General features: G+C 42.6%; 1 protein-coding gene across 4 annotated transcripts in view; it reads left to right on the top strand.

Moving 5' to 3' along the window:
- Positions 1–23,180, top strand: part of Ankrd26 (ankyrin repeat domain containing 26) — a 69,421-nt gene that overhangs the window by 16,830 nt on the left and 29,411 nt on the right. For 3 of the 4 annotated variants that reach the window (XM_039108799.2, XM_232319.10, XM_008763271.4), the window contains exons 8-20: positions 2,009–2,069; positions 2,153–2,304; positions 2,734–2,860; positions 3,100–3,161; positions 5,407–5,500; positions 9,551–9,649; positions 10,225–10,253; positions 10,337–10,415; positions 14,503–14,552; positions 16,345–16,496; positions 19,729–19,896; positions 21,374–21,407; positions 21,649–21,790. In XM_039108799.2, coding sequence (XP_038964727.1) covers positions 2,009–2,069; positions 2,153–2,304; positions 2,734–2,860; positions 3,100–3,161; positions 5,407–5,500; positions 9,551–9,649; positions 10,225–10,253; positions 10,337–10,415; positions 14,503–14,552; positions 16,345–16,496; positions 19,729–19,896; positions 21,374–21,407; positions 21,649–21,790 — 1,249 coding nt within the window. The remainder of the gene's footprint in view (positions 1–2,008; positions 2,070–2,152; positions 2,305–2,733; positions 2,861–3,099; positions 3,162–5,406; positions 5,501–9,550; positions 9,650–10,224; positions 10,254–10,336; positions 10,416–14,502; positions 14,553–16,344; positions 16,497–19,728; positions 19,897–21,373; positions 21,408–21,648; positions 21,791–23,180) is intronic. The other variant, XM_006237217.5, reaches the window with a different exon arrangement.

Here is a 23,180-nt window from a genome sequence, read left to right as displayed (position 1 = left end):
TAAATCTTGGATGGGCCCAGCTTGTACATACAGTAAATCATGAACTCTGTGGTGACTTCAGTTTCAAGAGTGTAAACACACAGCATGCAGTTTCTGTGTGTCTTTTTCCTTGGACACCTCTTAGTGTGATACAGTTTTCAGGTGAACTTTTTCTCTATTTCTATCCTTGGTCTCCATGTGGTTATTACAGTCTATGCCTGGTGTCGTTCCCTCAGGAAAAAAAAAAAAAAGAGTAGATATTCTGCCCCAAACATTGTCTCTTGAGTTTCTAGAAACATGACTCACCTTTAAACTCCTTTAATGTAAACTCAGGTCAAGGAAATGTCACATATAAAACCATAAAACCCACTGAATTCTTAAAAACATATTCTCCTTGTGATGTTTACATGTAAGCTTCTGTGACACTGAGGAAATGTCACTGTTAAAAAGACAAAACAAACCAGGTTAGAGAAGTGTTACGAGAAGGAGGCACCAGCTGTCTGAAACCGTGGAGTTAGATCAGGAATGAGGTTAAAATATCTTTGCCTTATTGGATACATAATAGATTTTTTTAATCTATGTTACCCATAGAGTTCCAACTAGCAAATCTTCTCCAAGTAGGAAATTAATAGAGCAATGCTTTTCCCAATGTCTTCTTTATCTAGGAATGATGTTACATGCCTCAGGTAGTGGTAACCAGACATGATTAAGCATTATGTACTTATAGAATTAAACTTTCATTATACTAATGTCTTCAAAATGGCATTGCAAATCATTATTTGGAATGTACTGTGATTCACAGTTCTCGTACTTCTTTTTACCAATCTTAGGCTTAAATGTCATGCTGGCTAGATTTATCTCAACTGACACATGCTAGAGTTATCTGAAAGGAGGGAATCTCAACTGAGAAGACGCTTCCATAAGATCCCGCTGTAGGGCATTTTCTTCATTAGTGATTCATGTGGGATGGTCTCGCTCATGGTGGGTTGGGGCCGTCCCTGGACTGGTGGTCCTGGGTCCTATAAGAAAGCAAGCTGAGCAAGCCAGGGGAAGTAAGCCAGTAAGCAGCACCCTTCATGGCCTCTGCATCAGCTCCTGCCCCCAGGTTCCTGTCCTGCTTGGGTTCCTGTCCTGACTTCCCTCAGTGATAAACAGTGATGTGGAAAGTGTGAGCCAAATAAACCCTTTCCTCCCCAGTCTCTTTGGTCATGGTGTTCATCGAAGCGACTCTAACTAGCACTTTTCTCCTTTCCTCTTCATTTAAACTCATTCATACTTTCCCTCCCTCCTCACTCCGTCTGTCCCTCCCCTACTTTGTATTGTGACTTCGCCACAGCCTGCACCTTCACACATGACACTTGTGTCTTCTGTCAGTGCCTTTTCTCCATGGTTGGCATGTTTAGTTATACTTTTCTTCGGTCCCTGCATATGGCTTTGCCTCACAAGATTTATTCTTTTTCCTTCCTCTTTGTTAGAAAGAACTAAACACATATAATAATTTGCATGTCACTTTGGGCACCCAGGGTGAAATCACTTACACTGTTTGCAGTTTCAACTCATGAACTACAGAAAGTAAACCTTCACAGCTTCTCCTTTAGAAACAATCACACAAATATAGGTCACGGTGATACGTTCAAGGTATTTTAAATTTTTTTAAATGCTAGTGTTTTCAGAAGTACTCTAGATTGGGAATAAATTTTTGTTCTAGGTTATTTCATTTAAATCATATACTAAAGGATATCATAAAATTTGCACGATAATCAGGTGTAAGGAGAGTAAAATTTTGATGATATTCCTATCCCATAATCCTCGTGCAGCTGAAGTCTGTAGACTCGTAAATGGCATGGTTAATATTTGAATCTACCTTAAGGATTCAGAAACACACTCTTGGTGTTAGATCAGATAGTAAGAGCGGTGGGCTAGAGAGTCAGCCATTAAAGGCTAGGCTCACAACTAAAAATATAAGATAGTAAGAGCGAATATTTGCCTTATTGTAATGTTATTTTCAAAATTACTTTTGTTTTTCTAGAACGTTCCCAAAATTAATTTAACAGAGTTGTGGACAGCTGCCCAGCAGTCTAAGAAAAACCGTGAGTCATTTAAAGATGGCCTGTTCTTGTGCTCTTCATTGATTTAAAAGTTTTTACATGTATTCTTTCCCTTTTCGTAACAGAAACAAAATGTGGCTTTGAGGAACCAGACAGTAGAGCCCTGTTTGACGATAGCAATTCCGCTAGTGAAAACGAAGATGCCACTGGGATTGAGCCTGAATCACCAGCCAGAGTCCAGACTCTCTCCCCGTCCTGTCAGTCACCCGACCCTGTGGTGCGTACAATTCTCTCATCTTTAAAGCCCAGGCTTACTGTTTGATTGCTTGGGGAGCTCCTTTCTCTTTCCATGTAAATGTTGGGTCATAATTCTCTTGCTGCATGTACGTAAGGATGCAGGCCAGAGGCACCAGATGCCCTGGACCTGGAATTAAACCTGGATCTGAGCTTCTGATGGGTACTGAGGACTGCAGTTGTGTCCTCCGAAGACAGCAAGTGCCCCTAACTGCCGAGCTGTCTTTCAGCCTCACATCCTCCTCCGAATGCACGTTTCATAACTGCCTTCCAGGTCCTTTGTCCACCTCAGACCGAAGGCACGACCTTTCCCTTACTGACTGTGGCCCGTGTCGCCCATTCTCACCAAACAGTGACTAGCAAGCACCCTGTGATCTGCAGGGTGAGTGAAGTTGCTGTTTTCTTCCCATAGGAAGGAGCAGCTGATCCTGCAATTGAAGGAGAAGAAAACGGAAAGGATATCATTGAAAGCGCTTCACAGGAGCAATCACATGACAGTTTAGTCCGTGCTGACGGCTGGCACAGAAGTAATAAAAGTGGTGAGATAGCCAACACTCCATCTCATGTGCTGTTACAGAGCACTGAAGCATCAAGAACCAAGCCAGTATCTACGTTTTCTTTTGCTTTCTTTCTACTCTCAGTTGCCCGAAGCTGCTCCAGCCGAAACTCTTTCCTGATATCATTTTTATTGTAATTTTGTGGCTGTAGATAAACATGCACGCACTTAAACTTCAGTGATGCGTGTCCTCACTAATTTGCATGTGACTGTGTTCCACAGAAATGATGTCTGCGTTGGGATTGGGAGAAGACGAAGATGAAGACTCACCTTGGGATTCTGAGGTACGGACAAAACAAATGGAGCTGCTCACTCTCTCGCCTGCGTGTGCCTGTGAGGGGCGGTTTCCTCTCATTTTCAACCCATAGACAATACTTAGATACCAGGTGCTGCTCGTAACACAATTCTGCTCATTTGCATGCCTCACTTACAGATGTAGGCGTCAGAGGAACCACTTTAGACTAAGTTTAAGTACAAATTAAAAAGTCGTATCAACCTGTGACCTGAAAGATTCTGTGATAGATGTGGGTGTGTACAAGTCCTGTGTCATTCAGAGGGAAAGTGTGGACTGCGATTTTTTTTTTTTTTTACTCCTGAAACCTGAAAAGATAGCAGGTGAGACTTGAAAGTGTCATTCAACCTGGGTTGTAAAGTATAAATCCGCAAGGGAACTGTCAGGAGAAAGAAAAGAATCAGTGTAACTCTGTGGAGCTGTAGCAGTTTTGGTTAAGTTTGTTTTAACTTAATTTCTCCTGTAATAGATGTAAATCATCTTCAGAGATGAAATGCATTTAGTGCCGGTGTAGGATCCATCGTCCATGATGATCTATTTTAATGACACCATCATAGAAAGAGTTAGGGGTGGCTTAGAAGTGTAGCAGCCATGCATACTGGAACCACCACAGTCAAAAGACATGGCCATACTTGGTTCTGGCATTTAATATTTATAGAATGGGGGGGAGGAGTTAACCTGTCTGAATGTCAGAGACTTCGTTGTGCCATAAAGACGTGAGATGCACAGGAGGGGTGAGAACGTAAGCCCGTCTTGTGAGGAGTGAAATGCGTCCACTCATGTGACAGCTACACGTGTGGCAGCATGATCCCCGTGCTCCTCAAAACGAAAGGAGGAGCCGTAGTATCAAGGAGAGGACGGACAGTGCAGGGGCACTGGGATCTTCATTTTGGAAAAGTGTCAGCCAATCACTGACTGAGGTAACCTGGAAGATACAGTGATTCCGTACATAAGGTCTTTCTCACAAGGGCTTACATGCGTTGCCCTGAGTAAATTTCTGTGACTGGGTCACCGTTACAGCTGAGGCAGTCGGACACTGAGTTACAAGTGAAGGCTCGGTGTTAGTGCAGCGATAGAACAGAAGACCAAGCAACTTATCGTCAGTCTCCCTGCTTCATATAGAGGGAGCAGGAGGGAGACTGGATCTCAGATGGAGTGGAGGTGGCTTTGTTAGGCTTCTGTCTGGGGATGACATTCAAACTCCCAACAAGGATGAGAGCAGCGGCCAGCCCTCGGGAGTCAAGAACATCCCAAGGAGCGGCCAGCTGTGTTTGCTCATTGCTCTGCTTTAACTGTCCAGGGACGAAGCATGCAGTTGTCAGAAGCACGGAGTGGAATATTCATTATCTACGTGTGCTCTGTACAAAATAATTCCTTAGCCATCTCAAACACTTAGACATTTTTACATCCTTTCTTGTCCAAGCTTACTGCATATTCTGGAAGTTCTTTTTTGATTGGGAGGAATCACATTCTGCCTTTGATGTTTGGGGGCTTTTATTTATACCAACAGAAAAGAGGTTCTTTATCATTTTAGTCAACCAGTTTTTGCTGGCTGTAAAAATTTCACACAAAATTACTTAGATTTTTCCAAGCCTTGGTTTACCTAAATGTAGCAACTTCTACAGTGCCCTCTGTGTAATCATTATGACACACGCTGAAGTTTCTTACCGTACAGGCCAGGTTTCTTATTCTGACTTTATACATTTCTGTCATTGGACATAATTTAAATGTTTCATGCTATATTAAAGCAGGTGAACTTACGAGAATTTCTTTTTTTTTTTTTTTTTTTTTTTTTTTTTGGTTCTTTTTTTCGGAGCTGGGGACCGAACCCAGGGCCTTGCGCTTCCTAGGTAAGCGCTCTACCACTGAGCTAAATCCCCAGCCCCGAGAATTTCTTAAGATACCTGTTTTTTTTAGTTGTCTTCTTACATTGCATGAGGAATGAGGAGTAGTGCTAAGCGTCCTGAGTTTAGTTGCTGGCTGAAGCATAAAAACAAATTAATTTTTTATGAATGCACTCCTCTGACCTTCCGTGCCTGCCTTCATAGTTGCTAACCAGCCGAAGAGCAGAGGTGGGTGTGACCGAGAGAAAACACACGCAGTCCTCTTTACTGGCGGGGTTCTTTTCAGTGCTGCTTCTTATTTTTCTAACAGTATTTGAACAGGAAACTGAGGCATCATCTCAGAAAATGATCAGGAGATCTTTACGTCACTCATTTTGATATCTGCTCCAACAGAGTCTCTCCGAGAGTGTGTCACTGGACGGCGTAGCTCCCCTGTCTGGGACTGAAGATCACACAGGAAAAAGGAGAGCGCGCGGACAGATAGAAGGTAAGAACGGTTTTAGTTTTTGAAAGTCACTTGACAGATGTCTATTTAGAATAGAATGTTTTCAGCTGAGGACAAATACTCGGTAACCGTAACGGCGTACGTAGAAGTAAGCGGTGGAAAGTTTGAAATGAGTTACCAAGGTTTAGCAACAGAGTAACCTGTTCCACACAGCTACGCTGCACTACCTGCTCATCTGAAGCTATTCCGGAGCGTGGGGGAAAGGACAGGAAAGATGAGAATGCCAGAGAGCGCAGAGGACAGATGAAGGGCGAGAAGAGGGTGCGTGCTGCAGTGGGCGGGAAACTACAGTAATTCTGCAGCTAGGAACGCAGCAGAGACAGAGAAGAACTTGGGGGAAGCTTCAGTACCAAATGCGGGAAGGTCAGAGTGAGCTCCTCCTCTCTGGCTGTTGAGAAGAACTGGGTCAGAGAGCCTGACTGTGCAGAGCTGTTGCTGTTTCCCACAGACACGTGGACCCTCGCCTTACCTGCACTTCTGTCACCTGACCCGGTGATGTGACTGACGTGAAACAGCGTCGGGATTATTTGGGTTTGCAGCTTACAAAGGGGTCCAGTCTTTCCTCAGGGAGGAATAGTGAAAGGGTGCAGTCAGCTGGCTTCACAGTGTCTGAAGTTAGGAGGTAGAGAAGGGGCAGGAGGACAGCATTAAAACCTCTGGACACTGGTCTCTAGGGAAGCTCCACCTTTAAAAATCCTTCAGAAACAGCGCCACCAGCTGGGCGCCAAGAGTAACACACGAGCTGTGTGGGCGGCTCCCTGTAGCCACATGCGCATGCGGGATGTATAACTTAGCCTCTAAATTGCCACCAAAACTTTCCAAAGACTAAAACCACAGAAAGAAGAAAATGGTGAGGTTGGTTCTGAAGAGTTCAGGGAAGCCATGTCCTGACAAAAGTCCATTAGAAGGATGAGCTCTGCTTCTTCTCTGGGGAAGATAGGAACGTGAGGTTAGTTTCTAACGGTACATTGAGCAATAGGAATTTAGAATTAGGCTCATTACAGAGCAGTTTCTCTAGCTTTAATGAATCAGTTGCTGGTTCCTCACCTTCAAAGAGACTGACTTCTGGAGCCAGACCGGGCCGTTGATGACTCACGTTCCAGTGTGATAACAGCTTCATGGAGTGTTTTTACCAACAAAGCAAAGCAGTCATAAGTCAACATGCCTTAAAATGCATGACGGAAACTGGCTATGTTTTTCTGTTTGCTGTGCAAGTATGAGGCCCTGCATTCAATTACCTAGAACCAACATTAATTGACAGGAGGTAGGTAGAGGTCCCATGTGAGTCCTTTCCTTCTAGGCTAGACGAAGTCTTGGATCTGATGTCTCTTCCCAATCGATGGAGCCACCTGGTTTTAGCTCTCATTCTGCCAGTTTTTCCCTGGAAGCTCACTCTGGAAAGATGCTAATCAGTTCTAGGTTTTTAATTACCTAAAAGTTCCTTATAACTGTGTCTACCTCCTTCGTTTTTATTTTTAAGTATTTTTAATTCTTTGAAAAAATGTTGATTCATGTGGTATCATCATGCGTCATTTAGAAATATCTATCTTATTTACTGGCTTAAAATATTTTTATATACTATATTTTAAAAGAAAAAAATAATAGCAGAACAAAACAAAAATACAAACAATAACGGACTCCATTTTGTGTTGACAACTATTCCCGAGCATGGGACCGACTCTAGACGATGGTTGACATACCTGGTGTTACCACAGTGGAGAAAACTGACCTCTTCCAGCAGGTGTCAATCGCAAACAGCTTCTTTGTTAAGAGTAGAACTTTGTGTCCTTTTCTTCTTGGTGCCAGGATTGTGTCTGGCTTGAACGTGTGCATGTCCTGTGTGTTTTCAAATCTCTGTGAGTTCCTGTTGTGCCTGGAAGATGTGCAGTCCTCCACCCGCTCTGGCTCTTAGAATCTCCCTGCCTCCTCTTCTGCGTAGATCTCTGCGCCTTGAGAGTCCGGGTTTGATAAAGACACTGACTGCATTTACAGCTGAGTGTTCCAGAATCTCTTCACTGTGCACAGTGTCTAGTCTGGGTCTCTGCGTTAATGACCATCTCCTGGACAAAGATGCTTCTCCGCCCGTAAGGGTCAGCAGTGCACTAATCCTCTGTCAGATTTCCTGATGACAGCTCTTCTGATAGGGTGAAGTGGTGTCTCAAAGTAGTTTTAATTTGTGTTTCCCTGATGACCAGGGTTAGTTACTGACCGTTTGTGTTTCTTCTTTTGAAAGCTGTCCATTTCATTAGCCCATGTGTTGGTTGGTAGTTTTGGTTCTTTGGTCTGTAACTTCTGCAGTGCTTTGTAAATTCTCAACATTAGCCCCCTGTTTGAATAGTTGGTAAAGTAGCCTCCATATACAACAACAGTATACTCTCAGAGAAAGAGATGTGTTTTAAAAAGCACTTATAATCGCTTAGAGGAGTTAAATGTACATGGAGTATACCTAAGCAAGAAAGTGAAAGACCTTTCCAGTGAGGCTGTCAAGACACTGAAAAGGGAATCCAAAAGATTTCAGATGACAGAAAGAGCTTCCGCCCACGCTCCTGGCCTGGCACAACTACTGTTGTGACAACCATTCCATGTTGTATCAACTGAATTTTGACCCTGGGGATTTTCAATTTTATGTGCATTGGTGTTTTGACTGCATGCCTGTCTATGTGAGGGTGTGAGATCCCCTGGAACTAGAGTCAGAGGCAGTTGTGAGCTGCCATGTGGGTGCTGGGAATTGAACCCAGGTCCTCTGGAAGAATAGCCAGTGCTGAGCCACTCACTCTCCAGCCCTGACATCAGGAATTTTTCATAATCTCTCATGATAGTTTCCTTAGTTTTGTTTTTTTTTTTTTTTCCACGTGGAAGAGGTTTATTGAAGATGACAGAGACAAAGAGGGGAAAGAGGGAAAAAGAAGAAAAAGAGAGAGCCCACCGCATGGTTTTAAGTGTCACCTTTTCCACACTCTTAGGGACAAGCTTTAACCTTCTAGTTTGTTTTCATCTGTTTTCCTTTAAAAAAAAAAATCCTTTGCTTTAGGCTACTTATGACCACTCGACATATTTTCACACTTAAAAGCATTTCCCTTCCTTTAATAGTTAACCCAAAACAAACTTTCTATCTATGACTCTTACATCCCCTTTTCTCACTGACTATTCCTTCAGTCTTTTTGTTTTTACATAATTAGAAAATATTTCTAATTATATTCTAAGTAAAACCTAAGAAGTTGAATATGAAACACAGGAAATGGGGATATTATGCTTTGAGTATCTGAGAGTTAGAAAGACAGACCGGGCATGCTTCCGGCTAGGAAGTTCAAAAGGAAGGAGAAATAGGGATAGTAATTCAGAGTTACTGCTGAGTTCAAAAGAAGAAGGCATTGGACTGGTCCGTAGAAAGCATGCAAAGTGAAGGTCATGCATGTAAAGATCTAGCGATCACTGGAGACGAGTAACTTCTGTGGGAAGGAGGCTGAGGGAAGAGACCAGTGCTGTTGGAACTGACACAGGGCTCTGGGGAGCTCACATTGGGCTCTCGCTGCCTCAGTGTTACTGGGATTAGAAAGTGGTGTTAGAATTTGGTTTACCGTAGCTCCACAGATGTCATCTGAACACTAACAGGGACCAGAGACCTGGGTCTCGTTATGTTATGTGGATTGGATTAATTAGAAATGGAAACCTTTGCTGTCTTTTGAGATAGCTAATTTTCTGAAGAAATAGTTATTTCATGAAAACCTATTAAAGATTAACATAGTTAACAGCTAAACAAAACTATTTTTTTTTCTTTTTTTCGGAGCTGGGGACCGAACCCAGGGCCTTGCGGTTGCTAGGCAAGCGCTCTACCACTGAGCTAAATCCCCAACCCCTAAACCAAACTATTTTAAAGCAAAGCATTGTGGTTTGTTTCTTAATTATTTTGAATAAATATTAAACCGATTTTGAAATAAAAGTTTACTAGTATCTACGGTTCTACTATCTGATGACTCAGCTTACTTTTCCTTGACAACCATTTAATATTAAGACATGTGCGTTGTTTCTCAGATGTGACTTATATACCTTCCTGCATGAGCGGATCAAGAAGCTTTAAGATGGCTAAGCTAGAGGAGTCCAGAACTGTAGGCATTCCAGTAGCCCACATGGGTATGGAAAATGGTATTTTTTATCAACTGTTATTCTACAAGTATATATCTAAGTCTAATCGATTTAAAAAAATCTCTGGTGAAAATGAGTTGTACGTTGAACCGAACTATTACTCTGTCTTTGTATTTTCTAAAATTGTAGGGTAAACTGAGAAACCGGATAAATGCTTGTAGTATAATGTAATAAACCGTCCTGGTGTGCTGCATTAAAGACACGCATTTGCCATCGTCTCCACAGTGTATCTTCACAGCCATGACTTTCTTTTCTCCTAACTAACCATCGTGTTTCTGTCTGCCCATCAGCTTGTTTACATTGGCGAAAACACACACGGTTCTGTTCTAGTCATGGTCACTGGACAGACCTCACTTTGAGTCCTAACTGCATGTCTTGTCAAGCTTACTGTCTTGTTCTTTACTGAATATATTTCCAACGCGTGGGTGGCCTTATCAGAGGGGGAGAGCGGAGCCGATCACTTCCAAATGTATCATGAGGGTCAGCGCCATAGTTCCCGCATAAATAGATTGTTGATAACCATACGTATATATAATAAATTACACATTCCTTTTGCTTTACAGAGGCCCCCAGGAGGTGTCCAATCATGAAGGTATAGTAATATTTCCTCGTGCGTTTTCACTACATGCCTTATGGAGAATACGTTTGTTGAATACTGTTTTCAAACCCGTCCAGCCTGCCGTGGAAAGGAGGGCTCCTGTTCTGAACAAATCAGAGACAGTGGGGATGAAGGATGTGCAGACTTTCAAACCAGGTAAATTGTGGGGTCCTGCAGAGGGAGGTGCATTACACCCTGGGAATGCTGTCTTCTGATTCCCAGACGATTTTACTCCCAGTCTCATTAGAAAGATTTGAAGTGAATAAAACAGCATCTTCTTTGGTTCCTGTCATTGGTAGGCACCACACTGTCGCCTTTGGAGGCCAGGAGTTACCTTAATGGCTCAGGGGCTTCAACTAAGTCAAACTCAGGGTTTGTGGCTTCAACACAGAAGAGTGTTCAGACTAGCCAAGATGAAACAGAAGAGGTTTTTATTAAGAGTAGAGAGAAAGACACTCAAGAAATGAATAAAAGCACGCGTAAGTGTGTGTATGCAGGCGGCATGTGGAGCTGTGGCTCCGAAGCAGAGCTAAGGGAGACGTAGTAAAGAAGGCATGCCCAGCAGTGTGTGTGGGCTTCCCGGGAGGATCGCGTGTGTAAGCATTAGCGTATCACTTTGATGGCTCTCTGAGAGTTGTCTGGAAACCTTGTTTTTCTTTTACATCTTCATCTTGCTTTGATAAATGAGACTATAAAGTGGCTCTAGGGGTTTCTTGAATGGGATTATGATCTGATAAGGTAAAACCAGGGCCACGCAAGGGCATTATCTTTTAGTGTAAATGGGATTTCTGGTGAAACCTCCGGAAATCTGTAGGTTTACAGATGAGAAGACAGAAGTCTTCTAAAGCAGTGATTCCCAACCTTCCTAATGCTTTATTGAATACAGTTCTTTAATACAACCCTTTAATACAGTTTCTTATGTTAGAGTGACCTCAACCATAAAATTATTTCATTGCTACTGTTATGAATTATAGGTATATCTGACATGCAGGATGTCTGACTTGCAGCCCCTGTGAAAGGATCATTCAGTCCCCAGAGGGGTTGTGACCCACAGGTTGGGAACCACAACTCTAAAGCAAGTGGTAACTGCGCTTGCCTCTGTTTCTCAGCTGACTAACCATGTAAGTGCATGCTATGACTAGCCATGTAACATCATGCTATGACTAGCCGTGTATAATCACATGCTATGACTAGCCATGTAACATCATGCCATGACTAGCCATGTAACATCATGCTATGACTAGCCATGTAACATCATGCTATGACTAGCTGTGTAATCACATGCTATGACTAGCCATGTAACATCATGCTATGACTAGCCATGTAACATCATGCTATGACTAGCCATGTAACATCATGCTATGACTAGCCATGTAACATCATGCTATGACTAGCCGTGTAACATCATGCTCTGACTAGCCATGTAACATCATGCTATGACTAGCTGTGTAACATCATGCTCTGACTAGCCATGTAACATCATGCTATGACTAGCTGTGTAACATCATGCTATGACTAGCCATGTAACATCATGCCATGACTAGCCATGTAACATCATGCTATGACTAGCTGTGTAGCCACATGCTATGGTAGTGGCTTCTTTCTTTTCTCAGGTCCCCATAATTGTCAGTGTCTATCGCTCTTCTGTACTGGCGGGGCTACAAAGCCCACCCCCACAGTGACACACGTCCTCCAACAAGGCCACACCTCCTAACAGTAAGGGTCAAGCATATTCAAACCACCACAGTGTCGAATGACAGGGGACTTTAGTGGTGAAATGGTTCTTATTTTCCTTTTTGCCTTAGAAAGCTTAAGTCTGGTCACTGTGCTGAGAAAGGAAAAAAGAAACAAATACTTCTGTTATGTTCGCATCCCCTATCTCCTTTTTATCCACCCTTTGATTTTATGTGGAATAAGACTCTTTCTGATTCTACGTGGGAGAGAGTGGATCACTTTGGATATTGTTTATCCTTGTAAATTTATGATGTTTATCCGTGTCGTAAAAAGGGAGCTCTGTTGAAGGGGCTCGAGACCCCAAAAGTACAACAATGCCAAGCAACCAGAGCTTCCAGGGACTAAGCCACTACCTAAAGACTATACATGGACTGACCCTGGACTCTGACCTCATAGGTAGCAATGAATATCCTAGTAAGAGCACCAGTGGAAGGGGAAGCCCTGGGTCCTGCTAAGACTGAACCCCCAGTGAACTAGACTGTTGGGGGGAGGGCGGCAATGGGGGGAGGGTTGGGAGGGGAACACCCATAAGGAAGGGGAGGGGGGAGGGGGATGTTTGCCCGGAAACCGGGAAAGGGAATAACACTCGAAATGTATATAAGAAATACTCAAGTTAATAAAAAAATAAAAAAATAAAAAAAAAACTGGAAAAAAAAAGGGAGCTCTGAAAATACTCGGTGTGCATCAAATAAGTAGCACTAATAGATGGAAAGGAAATAGATAATTGGACATCTCTGAGTGAATGGGGTAGGGGACATGTGACATAGCACTCCACGGTGAGTGTCGAGTTTGGAACATAAAGGAGGCTATGGGACTTCTTCAAGAGAAACTTGGTACAAATTAAATTTGTGTCATTTATGTCCTAAGAAGTGAAAACTTTATGCTCAGATTAATGAGATCATGACCCTGATTTGACCTTGCCTAAGACTCATCAAAGATTTTGTTAAGCTGATATTAAAAGGGCATTTGTAGCACAGTGAGGGTCAAGAGCTCGGACGCCACGCACAGGATCTGCCAAGCTGTCCTGAGGAGGAAACAGAGTGACGAGTGTTGGACATATTTCCCGTTAGGAAATTACATTCTGCACGGCTTGTGTGCCTCGTACAGACAGAAAACAGAATAAACAAACTTTCAACTCTAGAGTGCTTCTGCATATCTTTATAATACTGTAGATATCATTTTCACATATTTCGTTAGCATTGTAAATGAGTGGATTCCGTTAACATACGAAGATGTGAGGCCACACTACAAAATAAACACAAGTAGTTTCTTTTTGCATATTTGATACTTTTTGTAATGAAAAGAGTTTAATATTTAAGAGCTAAATTTTGTACATTTTTTTGTTAAATGAAATTTTTTTGTTCTAGTCCCGGATAATGTTATATCCTAACTATTTCTAGAAATATTCCCTCAGTCCAGATCTCCACCCCCATTATTTTGCTGCTGACTTCTACTGATTTATTGACTTCCATTCCTCTGGCCCTCACACTCAACACCAACCCCCCCAGTGGCACTTGTCTGTCATCAGTGCAGTCTTTAATATTAGAGCCACACATCCCACAGTTGCCTGTAACACTCACATGCTGACTTCTGCCCAGCTTTCAATCTTTGACTTTTTCTTCTGTTTCTCTCTCCTGTTTCTGACATTACTAAATTGCTGATGATGTCCTCTTCTTACCATCCCACTTGGCACCGCTCTCACACCGCTGCCTTTCTTGAACTGATGATCCTTTTCTGCCCTTTATCTGGCCAACCCAATGGTTTACCTTTAGAAAAGCCATCCTTCACACCTCTCATTAACTGCCTTTGATCCCAAGGCCTAGTGCTAGCCCTTAGTAGGAACTCAAGAACTGGGTCTTGAGGAAAATAGAAATCTTTATATGCAGATGGTTTTTAAAAATTGACCTGTCTAGTACAGCAGCAAAAAGAACACACGTGTAAGGGGGGAAAATACAGCTCAGGTGGTAAAGATGTGCTGGGAAAATTGCTAAGTTAGCCCCAAGGAAAGCAACTCCTGTTAGTCACGAAAAAGACAACTCTGCTCAAGGTTTGAAGTAAACTCCATGGGAACAGTGGCGGGAGCATTTCAGATGCAGTGCAGTGTTCAGTGATATAGGGTGTAAGAAGCAGCCGTCATTTTGGAAGCCAGAGCCGCTCTCAGGAGACGGAGTTGTGTGCACTATGAGTGTATGGTTTTGTTTATGTTATGTGAGTCTCAGGTATTTTTAATGTTTGTCCCTCAGGATGTATTTATGTTGAGTGAATTTGTGCGTGAGTCATTGAGATTTTATATGTTAGGAATTTGGCTCCAGATAGTGTCTGAGTGATTTGTTGAAGTTTTGGATAATTAGGAGTCTTTCCCTAAGGTAGTAAATGTCTAGCTTTATAGCTAATGATTAAGCATAACTTAAACTCTTAGAAGAAAAACAAATTGTTTATTTTTCTAGATTTATAAGTTTTTGTCTAGTAAAGAAGTTTATTTTAACTCAGTGTGTGCATTTGATTGCAGAGCCAGAAGAGCAGACAAGGCTCAGAGGCAGTGAAGACAGCCAGCAAAAGGTACGAGACAGCTGAGCCGCCAGTTTACTGTGCTCTTGCTTTAGTAAGACAGCATGTTGGATGAGTATCATTTGGACCAGCCTTTCTTAGGATCAGTAGATGATAATTTAATATTTGATTTCAAAACAGGTTTTATTTTTAATTCCATGTATATGTGTATGGGCAAGTGCTTATGTGTGCAGAAGCCAGAAGAGGGTAGAGGACCCCCTTGGAGCTAGAGTTAGAAGCAATTATGAGTTCAACAGGGTCTGAGAACCAAACTCACTTCTGCAAGAACAGCATGTGCTCTAAACCACTGAACCATCTCTTAGCCTCTAATACTTCATTTTAACAACATTATTATCGAGTTATAAAATTTGAAATAGAGCCAGGGAGATTCGTCCTTGGGTAAGAGTGCTTGCCGTATAAGAATCTATAGACCTGAGTTTGAATCCCCAACATTCATATAGAACAATCCCAAGATGGGCACGTGTGTTGGTAACCGCAGCACTGAGAGGCAGAAGTAGCAGAGTCGGGGAGCTCAGTAACCCCACGACATAACCTTTAAACTATCTTCTGAAGCAGCACATAAAATAACCTCCATCACCTGGTAGAGAGTCTCAGCTCTGGAGGGAGGCCTCGGTATTGGGGTACTGGGCAATACGGATGATCATCATCAGAAACTGGCAAATACCCTAAGTGGCTTCATCCGCCATCTTTACTGAGTAGGAGACTGTATTAGGACTGGACTTCATATAAATGACTATACCGTCATAGTTTATAATTGGAATTAATGTTGATCTTCTTTCTAATTGGTATTTATTGACCTTGGCACTTAATAAAGTTTGCCTCCTCTCCATTTGGTGATCTTTAAGAAAGGAACTTATTCTACTCTAATGTATGATGAGGTAAGCCTTTGTATCACTAAAAACAAAACACAGCAAAGCCTTCTAATGTGGTTTTAGTTAAGTGTAGCACTCACTTGAGGGCAGTGCAAACAAACAATAGATCGTTAAGTCTGTGGTCCCTGTATGGTTGCAGACTGGGGTAAGTAAGTTAGTGTCTACCTCTCAGTTACAGGCCAGTGAGTTAGAAACAGCTAAAAACATTGGTAAAATTTCAATTGTTTTCTTTGCATATACTCTTTGATTATTTAAAAATAAGGTTCCCTTAAAATATACAGCCTTTCAGGAAGAACTATTTTTTTAAAGATTTCTTTATGTTTATGTATATTCTGCCTGCATGTACATTTGCACAGAAGAGGGCACCAGATCCCTTACACATGGCTGTGAGCCACCATGTGGTTGCTGGGAATTGAACTCAGGACCTCTGGAAGAGCAGTCAGTGCTCTTAACCTCTGAGCCACCTCTCCAGCCCCAGAAAGAACTCTTGAGAATAAAATTCTGCACATCATTCTTTTTTCTCAATATCAAAACATGGGACTGGAGTGTCAGATCCAAATCCTGGCTAAACTGTCACATGGTAAAAAAAAAAAAAAATCAATGAAAACTAAAGGCTTTTAAGGAAAGAAGAATTCCTTTTCCATTGAATAATGACTTTTTTAAAGGTTTAGTTTCCGTGTGGGCCTGCTTGGCCTGCATGTACATGTGTTCACTAAGAGTGTGCCTGGTGCCGACAGAGGTCAGAGGAGTACATTGGGTCCCCTGGAGCACGAGGTACCGATGGTTGTGAACCACCCTGTGAGAGAACCAAATCAGCGCTCTTGACCGTGGAACCATGTCCTCAGCCCCTCCCACAAAAGTCTCTATTATTTTGAGAATCCAGTTATCCTTCTGTTCGCTCTTCATTAAAGGTTGAAGAAAGGAGAAAGTACAGAAATAACGAAGCAGAGCCATCAGGCAATCTGTACGCCGGTGCGGCTGACTGCGCTGCTGACGGAAACCCACCGAGGGGAAACACGGATGACCTGCAGTTTCCCAGGAAGGGGAGTGAGGGACATGGCAGGTAAGAGTGGGACGATATTTAATATTGGATAGGGGTTGCTATAAAGCAATTCTAATTTGGGTCACTATTCATTTTTAAATAAGTGTCACACATATATTTAGACATATTCAGCCTTACGTGATTATCAGAAAGATATTAAAGGACATATTTTTCCAATTATATTAATTAATATTTTGTTTAAAAATATACACAAAACATATGTAATATATATCCTTAACATACATTATGTTATCTACCTATAGTGCACGACACAGTATACAAACATCCTTAACATGTGTATTGCATGTAAGTGTGTGTAAGTCATGTTTTTCTATTCTAGAAGGATCTGATCCCAGGAATAGAGCTGTTAACTGTCAGGTTAGGGTGTATTTCAGATTATGATACATGCTATTAAACTATTTGCAAAGGTATTTACCATTTTCTGTAGTAAGAATTTTGGTTTCTTTAAGATTCAGTTATGTTATGGGAATATATTTCTGTTTTAACCAGGTGTGGGTTGTGGGGCTGCCTCAGGTCCTCCACAGCAGCTGACTGACTTGTCTCACGCTCTGGCAGGGCCGTGGTTCTGCCAGCTGAAGACAGCTTACATTTGGAATTCTGGGGACTCCTGAGAGGATATTAAAATGAGCCAGAGCCCCAAGAGGCTGGGAAGGCTGCTGAAAGAGTTAGCTTTGTGCCCTAATATATGATCAATTTTGGGGAGAATTTCCTGGGGTGCTGAGAAGAATGTATCTTTAGCATTTGTATGGAGTGTTCTGCAGCTGTCTGTCAGATCCATTTGATTTATTAAATCATTTAAGTCCATCGATTCTCTGTTTAGCTTTGTGCTGACAGGCTGTGTATTGGGAAGAGTGGGTGGGTACTGAAGTCCCTCACAGTAACTGTGCTGTGCTACTTTATGGTTTTAGATCCAGTAGAATGTGTGCACACACCTCTGGTTGGGGCATATGGTCTTAAAATCATGGTCCCCTTAGTGAACTGTTCCTTTAGTGAGACTGCAGAGTCCTTCCTTACCTTTGCTAACAAGTTTTATTTTGAAGTCTATCTTGTCAGACATTAGGGTAGCTATGCCTGTTTGTTTCTTGGTTTCATTGACTTGGAATAAACTTTTCTATCCTTGTTCCTTAAGACGGTGTCTGCCACTGACGGTGTGCTCCATGAAGTCCGTAGAAAGATGGATCCTGTATTGCTGTTCAGTCTGCTCATGTGTGTCTTTTTATTAGGAAATGGAGACTGTTGATATTAAGAGTTACTACCGGAAGGCATTGCGTTAGTCAGTGTTCTTTAAAGGAGCAGAACTGAGAGAATAAATGCGTATGTTAAGGGGCTGTGTTAGACTGGCTTACAGGCTGTGGTCCTGCAATGGCTGTCTCCTGAGGAAAAGGTTGCGATTCTGGTAGTTGTTCAGCCTATGAGGCTGGATGTCTATGCAGTCCTGGTCTGGCACTAGAATTCTGGAGGGTTTCGGAAGAGCTCTTGGTCTATTCTGTGTTGGACTCCTGAAGAAGTTGGATTTAATTCTGGCTGCAGCAACAGGACAGACTTGCCTGTAAGTGGGGGCGAGCTGGCAAAAATCAGTTTTTCTTCCACCCCTATCACGTAGGCTGCCACCAGAAGGTATGTCTGATCCAGACTTAGGGTAGGCCTTCCTGTTTCAGATAATTCTCTTAAGAAATTCCTCGCAGGAGTACCCGACAGCTCAGGTCCCGGGTATTCGCAGATGGTCAAGCTGGCAACTAAGGTTAGCTGTCAGAGGGTGTCCGCGCTCTCGTCGTATTGGTAATTTGTTCTGCTTCCTTAGGCTTGTTTTGCTGAACTCCCCTGGCGTTACAGATTTCCTGTGATCTCTTGGGTGTGTTCATCTTTCCCTTCAGGTAGAAGTGTTCATTCTAGTATCCTCTATAGAGCTGGCTTCGTGATCACACATTTCTCTGATTTCTTTCTATCATGAAAAGGTTTTCTTCATCCTTCAATCTTAACAGCTGGTTTTGCTGGATATAGATGTTCTCTTCCAGAATGCGGAACAGATCTTTTCAGTTCCTTCTGGCTTTAGAAGTGTTCTGCCAAATATTCGTCGGACCTGCCTTTTTATGTGACTTGACCCTACTCTCAGCCTTCTTTATTCTTGGTTTTTAATGCTCTGACTCTAGCTTGCCACAGGGAGTTTTCTGATCTCGTTTCATCCAGTTCTGTAGGCTACTTATACTTAGATGGACATCTCTTTCTCTAGGCTTGGGAAATTTTCTTACACCTCCACTGTGGTAGTGTCTTTCTTCTGTAGGTGCCCATAATTTGAAGGTTTGTTCTTTTCATGGTGTCCCAAAGTGCATTCATGTTCATACCACCATAATATCTGTATTTTCTTCAGGTCTCTGTCATCGTCATCCCACACCCCCCCCTTGGGGTATATTCATATCCTCTGAGTCGTTTGAGCACGGTCATAACCATTCTTTTCAATTTATCGTCTAAATGATCTGTGTCACGCTCAGTGGTGTTTATCGCTGTGGAGCTAGGAATCTGGGGAGCATACACTGGGTTTTTTATGTTTATTTCTGTACAGGAACTTCCCCACTGAAGGAATCTGTGTCTTTCTTTCCTTTGGCTCAACTCATCTTTCTTCTTTTGGTGTAGCATGTGCAGTGCTTTGGAGAGGGTTCGGTTGTAAGTGTTGAGGCTTGGTTTGTTTTGTGTAATTCATGGCTGCAGGTCTGAGAGTGGCCTGCTGTTTTCAGAAGCAGACTTTGTCCAACCTCACTCCCTTGCTGCTCCTTCTCCTGCCTTCTAGTGTGACCCCAAGTGTGATTGCTCTACCTTGAGTAAACTCTGGCCAGTGAGCAGCTGGGGGAGGAGGTCTCAGGAGTTGGACGTGTAGTTGGTGGCTATGGAGTCGGGAGGGGAGGGGTCCATGTGGGAACGCTTAGAGGGTGGAAAGGAACAGGCTTAGCTTAAGGGATGGGGTTGGAAAATCCTGGAGGAGCCAGAGGACCTGGCAGCACTTAGTCTCTGAGGAACCTGAATCCTGTAGGGCCCAGTGGGGTGATGCCTCCCTGTGGCTCCCGGAGGAGAAGTCAGGCTCTGCTCCTTCTCTCTCAGTTCTTCTCTGGCGAGCGCTGTTGTGGATCTGTTCACTTGCTCAGTGCAGTCAGAACTGTGCCAAAGTCACTTTTCTTTTATTCTTTGTCAGTAGTTATTTTTAAAAGATGTCTTTTAAAAGATGTTTTTTTTTTAATAGTGGTCCTACCTTGCTTATGAAGGAAGCAGAGAAAACGGAGAATGAGAAATGGGTATCTAAAGAGTCTGTTATGATGGCTGTGACTGAGAGCGCTGGCTTGCCGACTGGCGGCTCACTCCAAATGCAGGATGGTTCCCACCTGAGTGACTCGGACCAAAGTGAATCCAGGTAAAATACTCGTCAGATTTTTATGCTGGGAATGATAATAGAAACGTGGGTGATGACTGAAGATGTGTGGTTTAATTGTCTTCTTTAAAATCAGAATGTCTGTGTAGTTTCAGGGATGATCCAGCAGAGAAGTCTCGGCTTAGATTTGGTTTGTATGTCTAAGTTACTAACACTTGACAGTTTTGAGCCAGGTGTGGTAGCACGGCAACTCTGGAGACAGAGGCAGGCAGATCTGTGACCTAGGCTAGCCTGGTCTACAGAGGGTCCCAGAAAAGCCAGGGTTACACAGAGAGACCCTGACTTAAAACAACGAGATTTTCTTCAGAAGCGCGGCAGTACAAAGGTGTTTTATTTAGAAAATCTTTACAAGATTCAGATATTATTAATAATTACAAGTAGCAGTAAAAAATAGTGCAGATTCATTTGCTACTGTGTCAGTGTAACCTTGGAGATGGATAGGCTTGTTTTCACAGGGTAGCAGGCCCTTGGCTTGGCTGGGTGTCATGGTTTGCATATGCGTGGCCCAGGAAGTGGCACTATTTGGAGGTGTGGTCTTGTTGGAGTAGGTGTGTCACTGTGGGTGTGGGCTTAAGACCCTCATCCTAGGTACCTGGAACTGCTCATACGCATTGTTCTCTGACCTCCTCACTCATGCTATAACACACATTTATGCACATGTACACGCATATGCACACGTACTCACACACAAACATGCACACACACACACACATTAAAAAGAAAAGTAAAAAACTTTCTTTTTTTCTTTTTTTTTTTTTTTTTTCCGGGGCTGGGGACCGAACCCAGGACCTTGCGCTTCCTAGGCAAGTGCTCTACCACTGAGCCAAATCCCCAACCCCGTAAAAAACTTTCTTAATAGTATCTTTTTTTTCTATCAAGTAAAGCAAGTAATGTGTTTTTCCTTTTTCTGTGATCATCAGAACTCTGACCTAAGTTTAATTCTTTCTGGCTGGGGATATGGCTCAGGTCGTAGAGAACTTGCCTAAGGATACACAGAACCCTGTATCCGATGACCAATAGCCCGCTGTGGGCCTTGGTGGCACACAGTTAAGATGCCAGCGCTGCGGGGTTGGGGATTTAGCTCAGTGGTAGAGCGCTTGCCTAGCAAGCGCAAGGCCCTGGGTTCGGTCCCCAGCTCCGAAAAATAGAAAAGAAAAAAAAAAAAAAAAAAAAAGATGCCAGCGCTGGGAGTCGAGGCTCAAGGTCATCCTTAACTGAATAAAAGAAATATGTGTGTGTTTTCAATTTCTTCTTATGATAGTAATAATTATTTTTATCTCTTACTCTGTTTATAAAACTTCATAGAAAATTATTATATTTTAAATAGTCTGTGAATTTTATCAGTGAAAGAAATAATTTTTAAATATAGGGGTTTTGTATAAAAGTCATTAATTTAATATATTCCTTATGTTTTGCATAATATTCACTTTAAAGGATTTTTATGATTTTTTTATTTTAGGCCTGCAAAGAAAACATCTAATAAAAATAACAAGGTAAAGTAAAAAGAATTTTAAAACTATATTTTGTTTTAAAATATGAGGTAATGTTTAAAAATGTCAGTTAAAAGATATAACAGTCAAAGTGAAAACAGAGGACTTTGTTATCAGGAAGGAAACAGTGGTGGTTGTTAGCAGTGTCCTTTTGACCACAGTTGAGTACTTCTAAAAGTGCCTTTTCTGCTTTCTGTATAGTGTATATATCAGGGACCAGTTTAAAACAGTGTTTATCTTACAGGACAGCAAGCAGACAGCTGCTGTGGACAACCTTGACAACTTAACTGAGTCATCTGAAATGTCCTCTGAGGACCATGAGCTCCAGGGCCCTGACTACGAGCGCATTTTGTGTGAAATCGAACATCTCAGACTGGAGTGTAAAGGTGTGACCGTCGTGTGAACGGAAGGCCTTTTGAAGTGTGGTGATATACGCCACTTAGCTGAGCACTGTCCCTCGGACCCTGTTCCTGTCACAGATACTCGTTATATCCACATAGCTTGTGAGCTGCTCAGTGTACACCGTCAGCCAAGGCACTGCAGTCCCTCTCACAGGACCGACACGTCCAATCTTTTTGTTCATCTTGCTTTTCTCCTGTGCCTTACTGTCACCGGGTGACGTTATCTGGTGTGCTGGCTAGTCACGTGTCAACTTGACACAAGCTATAGTCATCAGAGAGGAGGGAGCCTTAACTCAGCATATGCCACCATAAGCTCTGGTTGTAGGCAGACCTGCAGGACATTTACTTAATTAGCAAGTAATGAGAGGGTCCATCCCATTGAGTGGTGTTACCCTGGGCTGTGGTCCTGTGTTGAGCAAGTCATGCTGAGCAAGCCACTCCCTCCGTGGATTCTGCATCAGCTCCTTCTTCCAGGTTTCTCTCCTTTTTCCTTCCTGCCCTGATTTCCTTCAGTGATGAACTGTCATTGGAACACTAAACCAAATTCTTCCCCAAGTTGCTTTGGTCTTCTGTCTCATCAGAACAGTAATCACCCTAAGATTCCTGGTGTCTGCCTGGAATGCTGTAAAACTAGAAAGCTGTTTCTCTTGTTTACCCACCTCCTACAAACATAGTCTCTCTTTTAACTGTCATTATGTAATTGTAAAGACTCAGATCTAATCACATGAACCCTTTGCTACCAGGTTAAATTGCCCAGTCCTTTAGCTTTCTCCTGCCTTTTCTGTGTCTTAGAAGTTGCAGTGGAATGTTTTGTTTTATACGGTTTCAGCAAGGCATATTGATACAGAAAGGGTAACTTGGTTAGTTTCAACATATGTATTAAACACATATTTAATTACCATAATCAGCACAGTTAACAGATCTATGAAGAATCCTCCATTTCTCCCACGCGCCTTCCTTGTTGAGCTGACAGGCTGTTCTCCAGCATGTCCCCATTCTGTTTTCCCATCCACGAGATAGGAGAGATCCAGTCTGTGTCCTCAGAAACACTGAATATCGGTACTTTAAATCTGAGCTGTTCTGCTGGGTGCGTAGTATGCATATCCTTCTGGCGTTAATGCACAGTGCACCTCTAATTAATGTCCAGCATTTCCGTGTCTTTCTTTTGCTTTACTGTGTCTCACACGAACTCCTTTCTGATCTGAGTCCATTGTCCTGTAAACTGTATTGTCCAGCCTGACTGAGCAGAGCGGATCTTCTTAGAGGAGCAGCGGACGAGACTTCGTCTAATCTTTTCAGCTGTCTTATCCTGGTTGATGTAGTTTCTTGCTCTGTGTGGATTGTGCAGCACTTGGCTGAGTGTTCTAGACCCTCT

This window comes from Rattus norvegicus, chromosome 4 (assembly GCF_036323735.1).
Source record: "Rattus norvegicus strain BN/NHsdMcwi chromosome 4, GRCr8, whole genome shotgun sequence".
In the NCBI taxonomy this organism is placed as follows: Eukaryota; Metazoa; Chordata; class Mammalia; order Rodentia; family Muridae; genus Rattus; species Rattus norvegicus.
This window is presented reverse-complemented; position numbering and strand designations above follow the sequence as displayed.